Source organism: Entelurus aequoreus, linkage group LG23, assembly GCF_033978785.1.
Source record: "Entelurus aequoreus isolate RoL-2023_Sb linkage group LG23, RoL_Eaeq_v1.1, whole genome shotgun sequence".
NCBI lineage: Eukaryota > Metazoa > Chordata > Actinopteri > Syngnathiformes > Syngnathidae > Entelurus > Entelurus aequoreus.
Window position 1 is genome coordinate 40,330,800 of NC_084753.1, and position 6,982 is coordinate 40,337,781.

The following is a 6,982-nucleotide window of genomic DNA, read 5'->3' on the forward strand; positions in this document are numbered from 1 at the left end:
TATTCCAATTGTTTTTAGAAATTAGATTTTGCTCGATATTTAAATCAATAATTATTTTTTTAAATTTTTTTTTTACCGTTTATTTAGGGATATTTCATTTGAACATTATATCGTAGTCGTGGGTACCATAGACTTCTTATAAGTAGACGCAGCATTGGTTGCTGTGACGTGAGAAATTGGGCCGCCATCTTGAAGTGGTGATGAGGAGCCGGCGAGCAGCCTAAACTGACAGTTGACAGGTAGAAAACAAAGATGAGCGGACTGTTGAAAATAGGAATCGGGGGATTACTTTTCACAAGTAAGATTTAACATTAACGTACTATTGGTTGTATTTTGTGAAAAGAATATTACCACAGAGTTGAGAAGGAGCAAAGATCTTCAATAGTACTGAAATCGTAGCCGCTAGCAATACAAGAGTATGAGCATAATAGCTTGTCAATTAAATTAATTCAATTTAAAAATGTCATACTTGAATAACATAAAGTTGAAATAAATGATGTAGATAAAGATTTACCATGAATTGATTAATGCGGACCCCGACTTAAAGGCCTACTGAAATGAATTTTTTGTATTTAAACGGGGATAGCAGATCCATTCTATGTGTCATACTTGATCATTTCGCGATATTGCCATATTTTTGCTGAAAGGATTTAGTAGAGAACATCGACGATAAATTTCGCAACTTTTGGTCGCTGATAAAAAAAAGGCTTGCCTGTACCGGAAGTAGCGTGACGTCGTAGGTTGAAAGGCTCCTCACATTTCCCCATTGTTTAAACCAGCAGCGAGAGCGATTCGGACCGAGAAAGCGACGATTACCCCATTAATTTGAGCGAGGATGAAAGATTTGTGGATGAGGAAACGTGAGAGTGAAGGACTAGAGTGCAGTGCAGGACGTATCTTTTTTCGCTCAGACCGTAACTTAGGTACAAGGGTTCATTGGATTCCACACTTTCTCCTTTTTCTATTGTGGATCACGGATTTGTATTTTAAACCACCTCGGATACTATATCCTCTTGAAAATGAGAGTCGAGAACGCGAAATGGACATTCACAGTGACTTTTATCTCCACGACAATACATCGGCGAAGCACTTTAGCTACGGAGCTAACGTGATAGCATCGGGCTTAACTGCAGATAGAAACAAAATAAATATATGTTAGCTAACTAGACAATCAGATGGACAGTGGCTATATAGTATTATACAAGTCTAAATTTAGTCTAGTTTTCCAACCCAATTTTGTGGAGCCAGCCTTCGTGAAATGTGTCACTTGTCTTTTTTGTGTCATCATGCCTTCAGTGTGCATATTGTATATAGTTCTCTGCAAACGTATGAAATGTTCTATTTTGTCTTCGTTATTTTGTCAGAATGCACCATAATGCTTCATTTGTATGTGAAAATTACAAAGAAATCTTCTGGGGAGGATGACCCCCCTACAGGGGTTTGGTTTACAAACTTTCAGCCCCACCTAAAACAAAATCCACTAGCCGCCACTGATTATGATGTGTTCTCATTTTAGGCAAAGTATAAGATAATACTTTCTTAACAGTATAATTGTAACCAGGAATAAGTCTTCAAGTAACAATATTCAAATACTAACATTCATCAATCAATCAATCAAAGTTTATTTATTTAGCCCTTAATCACAAGTGTCTCAAAGGGCTGCACAAGCCACAATGACATTATTAATTAAATATCATGAACCATTTTTGTATTTTTTTCTTCAATTTTAAAAAGAAATTAACAGGAAAAAAGTTGGCTTTTCATAGTTAGGCGTTTTTTTTATAGTGTTTGTTTGTGTGCGCGCTTGAGGAGCATCTTCGCTACACGTCTTAAAGTCGAGAGTGTTGTATTAGTACTTATACAGCTATAACCAAATGAGACACACTTTGGTTTCTTTTTACACTTGTAAAACTGTGAAGAACGTTCAAAAGTGACTTGAAACATTGCCTTATAAAATAATAAAGTAATTATAATGGACACATCCTGACCCTGGAACGGACTATTTTATTCATGTAAAAATGCACAAATAATCACTTTAAACTATTTGTAAAAATACATACAAAAACAAGCTTCAAAATAGATCAAATAAATAAAAAAAATACTAATAAAATAGAAAAAAATTACTTTATAGCAACAAACACTAAAAAGAAATTAACGGGAAAAAAGTTGGCTTTTTATAGTCAGTCATTTTTTCTATAGTGTTTTATTGTGTAAAAATGCACTAATAATCACTTTAAATACCCATAATTATGACAAGATTAAACTATTTGTAAAAATAAATTTAAAAACAAGCTTCTAAATAGATCAAAAAATAAAACATAATAAAATAGAATGTTTTTATAATTTATAGCAACAAATGCTTATATTTGTTTATTTATTTGTTGACTAAACCTTTCAAACCATTGTTGGGTAAAACATAATTTGGTTTTATTCTGAATCCAGTGAAACAGATTGATGGTTTTAGCTGATATAAAGACTTTCAGGTGTTTGTATATGTTTATGTTGAAGTATTTGGCAGACGCTTTTATCCAAAGCGATGAAGTATTTGGCAGACGCTTTTATCCAAAGCGACATTCATAAAAAATACATATAAAACAATGACTGTAAACATGATCATTTAAGGGAAGAACGTAATACAAAATATCAATACAAAGTGTCAAGACAGAATAAACTCTCTGCTGCTGCAGCAACAGAGATAGTCTATAGATATATAGATATCTAATTTATTCATATATTGTTTATGTAGGATATACATATTTATACATAACCTAATCACATTGTTTCTTCAAATTAAAAATAGCTGGCCATTTTTTTCCCCTTCTCTTGGATTATATTCCCGGTTTTGATCTCGGACGTCTGGTCACTTATAGCATATAAGAATATTCTATTACTGTCAAGCATTGATTGATTGATTGAAACTTTTATTAGTAGATTGCACAGTACAGTACATATTCCGTACAATTGACCACTAAATGGTAACACCCGAAAAAGTTTTTCAACTTAAGTCGGGGTCCACTTAAATTGATTCATGATACAGATATATACTATCATCATAATACAGTCATCACACAAGATAATCATCAGAGTATATACATTGAATTATTTACAATATTTAAAATCCGGGGTGTGGGATGTGGAGGGGGGTGGTTAGGTTTGGTTGATATTAACACTTCAGTCATCAACAATTGCATCATCAGAGAAATGGACATTGGAACGGTGTAGGACTGACTTGGTAGGATATGTACAGCAAGTAGTGGACATGGAGAGAGAGAGAGAGATCAGAAAGCATAATAATAAGTATCTACATTTGATTATTTACATTTGATTACATTATTTACAATCCGGGGAGGTGGGATGTGGAAGGGAGGGTGTTAGTTTAGGTTTGAAGTTGCCTGGAGGTGTTATTTTAGTGCGTTTTTGAAGGAGGATAGAGATGCCCTTTCTTTTACACCTGTTGGGAGTGCATTCCACGTGGTTAGTGGAGCTCCCCCTGGTGTTGTGGTTATGGCGGTCATTTACGTTAACATGTGTCCCTTATCATAGCTACATGTATGACAAAAAACCGTGTGAAAAATCAGTGGTATTCAGTGAGGTAAGATGAATTAAATGCGCTGACAGTTCATTGCTCCTGCCAAATGAATTGCACTGAGTGGAGCGGATCACCACTCCAAGATGGCGGCCCCGCGTCTCGTCAGCGCCAGTAGACAGTAGCGCTCGATGCTGCGTACCCTTATAAGATGTCTATGGTGGGACACATTATGTTTTTTTAACCTGTTTTTTTTAGATAATATAAGATAATGTGTTCAAAATTAGGAGTACTTCAACATTTCAGCATCAACAAGTTAAATTAGCAGATTTTGACACGACAATGAGCAATAAAGTTTGTAAAAAAAAAAAAAAAAAAACCTACACCGGAAGTGGGTTGAGAAGACAGGAAGAACAAAGAAGGAAAGTACCCCGGTTCAAAACACACCACCCTTCTTATTTATCACTGTTCGTTTTCGGTAAGTTCATTTAATCTAAGCATTTTTTTTACGTTCAAGAATATTATTTCATTGGTTTTTTTTTAAGGCTGCTCGTTGTGCTGCTATGTCATCGTTAGCTAACTAGCTTGCTTAGCAACACGCGCGATGTTCTTATTCTTAGTAGCTTGGTCGATACAAGCTCAACAATCTCTGCAGGAAATAGGATTAAAACCCAATAAATATTCAATGAACGACTTTCAAACATGTCGCAATGTGTATAGTTCTGTAACTCAAGTGCCGGCCAAATAACCATTCACACTTAATATAATATCGAATGTATTTACATTGACACACCTTGTCCAACATGGCTGAAAAGCAACACTACAAAATAGCTACATTTGCTAGAAACAACGCTTTTATTTCTGTATTTAGAGTCGCCGTTTTCTACATGTTTTTATTACTATTTTTATTTTTTAACTAGCAAAATTATTGTTTATTGAGTATGTCATAGTCAGCTCTACATCATACATGTAGTACAAAATATAAATCCTTATCTCCATTGAACAGTCTTGTGCTCAATGGCAATATTATTATTTCACATAAAATAAAATTGAATTAAATTTAACATATCTCAAAAGGGTAATGGGAAGAAGTATAAACTTGTTGAACCCCCCCCCCCCCTTTTTTTTTTTTTTACACAGTTACTTTAATTTAGGGGTGTCCAAAGTGCGGCCCGGGGGCCATATGCGGCCCGCAGCTAATTGTTTACCGGCCCGCCACACATTCTGGAAATGCTATTGCAAAAATAAAAAATAAACATTAACTAGAAAAAGTTGCAATGTTGACACAAAGCTGCCATGCAGGCTGTTTTTATTATTTTGTCTATCTTTATTTTTCTTTTTTTTGCTATTGCTTAAAAAAAATAAAAAAATCAATGTTATAATGAATTATTCAAGGCTCCAATTATTTCAAATATGTCACTTTAAAAAAAAAATGTGGAAAATATTGCATATATTGTGTGGTTGCCATACAAAAACATCGTTTTCTTTGACAAAAGAGCATAAAACAAACAAAATAATAGTTCAAACGTAAAATTGACAGATATATCTGAAGTTGATCTCGTAACTTAAGTGTTGAAAGTATTAAAAAAAACTAATACAAATGTATCACTTTGAGTGGGGCACCTTTTGTATTCTAAATATATTTAATGGGATTTAATTGATCTTTTCACTGTGATTACTCAAAAATAACAATGAATTAATATCAATGGTGTCTTGCATTATTGATGTTTTTAAGGCTCTAATTACTTCACATCAAACATTGCTTTCTGAATGTTTTGGGCAGTGGGGGAAATACTGCATATTTCACTTTTATTATAAAAAACAAAGTTGTCTTGACAGAAAAGGCATAAAACCTTTTTGGTTTTTTAAATTTTATATTAACCTGAAGTTGATATACTGTAGAGATTTACTGTAAGCGTTAAATAAAAAAAATAATTGGACTTGTTTTTAACATTTTAATGACTTAGACCCTTCATGGTCCCCGGGAGCCCTAAAGGTAAAAAGTTAATATATTTTGTAATGGTTTGAAAATGGGAAATTAGGTTTTAGAATGGCCTTCCCAAAGTTCTGACTTAAACGTGTGGACAATGCTGAAGAAACAAGTCCGTGTCAGAAAACCAACAAATTTAGCTGAACTGCACCAATTTAGTCAAGAGGAGTGGTGAAATATTCAAGCAGAAGCTTGTGGATGGCTACCAAAAGCGCCTTATTGCAGTGAAACTTGCCAAGGGACATGTAAGCAAATATTAACATTGCTGTATGTATACTTTTGACCCAGCACATTTGCTCACATTTTCAGTAGACCCATAATAAATTCATAAAAGAAGCAAACTTCATGAAGGTTTTTAGTGACCAACAAGTATGTGCTCCAATCACTACATCACGAAAAAATAAGAGTTGTAGAAATGATTGGAAACTCAAGACAGCCATGACATCATGTTCTTTACAAGTGTATGTACACTTTTGAGCGCGACTAAGTCGTCACATCCGAGTGAGCAGCCACTTTAAAGTTACTTCCTTGTGCTCGTGTCATTATAATCTCTCGTGTCTGCGGTAATAAATGATCGGATCCGTCACTCGCTCATCTTTCCGTGTTCTCCCTCTCTTCAGGCCGTGCATGTGAGGGTGAGCCCATCCGAACATGGCGAACAGTGCGCAAGATGTGGAAAACAACCTGGTGAGTACGCGGGACGGTCTTTGTGTGTGGGGAAATGTGTTGAGTAACGGTTTCCTCAGAGACGACACTGACTTGCAGCAAGTGCAGTGTTTCCCATAAACTGCCAAGATACCTGTGGCGGTGGGGGCGTGGTCACCATGACAACATCGAGTAATTTGCATAATTTACTACAATGATTTGATTTTCTCTAAAAAGGCTAAAAAAATGTATACTTACTAATTAATAATAACAGTTATGTTTTAAACGTCCATCCATCCATCCATTTTACAATACAATTACAACACTTTATGTACATATTTATATACAGATTTGAACAATAAGTTATTCACTGAAATATATTTATTAATTGTGGTTCTTACAAAAAATATATCTTATAAAAATAAGCTAAAATGTCTCTTAAAGCTCTGCCCCTTTAATTAGTGCATACTAAATAATGTAACTTTAGCCTACTACTACAACCATATTATTTACCAGCAACATAAAGTGAAACAGAGGCAGAGGTGTCCTGCCGCAGTCAGTAACAAATAAACAGAAAACAGTAGTGGTGGTAGATAGACACAGAGATTCATCAAACATCTGATCCACTGAACAAAGAGCTCCAAAAATCTTGAACTTTAGACTGCCATCAGTTTTACTCCCTACACTTAACCATGTGTTTCCTACTGCCTGCAGACTTTGCACCCTTTGTTATATACACATGTTGTGTTTCTAATATAAATACATTTAATAAAGTCAAATACAAATAAGGCAACAAGAGAAGTATCCTACACTTCTCTTTT

The 6,982-nt window shown here is 34.6% G+C and overlaps 1 protein-coding gene across 1 annotated transcript in view; it reads left to right on the plus strand.

The window, feature by feature from the left end:
* Positions 1 to 3,894: 3,894 nt before the first annotated feature.
* The window catches only part of psen1 (presenilin 1), a 35,550-nt gene continuing 32,462 nt past the window's right edge, over positions 3,895 to 6,982 (plus strand). Inside the window, exons 1-2 of the mRNA XM_062034036.1 lie at positions 3,895 to 4,004; positions 6,137 to 6,203. Coding sequence (XP_061890020.1) covers positions 6,168 to 6,203 — 36 coding nt within the window. The 5' untranslated portion in view covers positions 3,895 to 4,004; positions 6,137 to 6,167. The remainder of the gene's footprint in view (positions 4,005 to 6,136; positions 6,204 to 6,982) is intronic.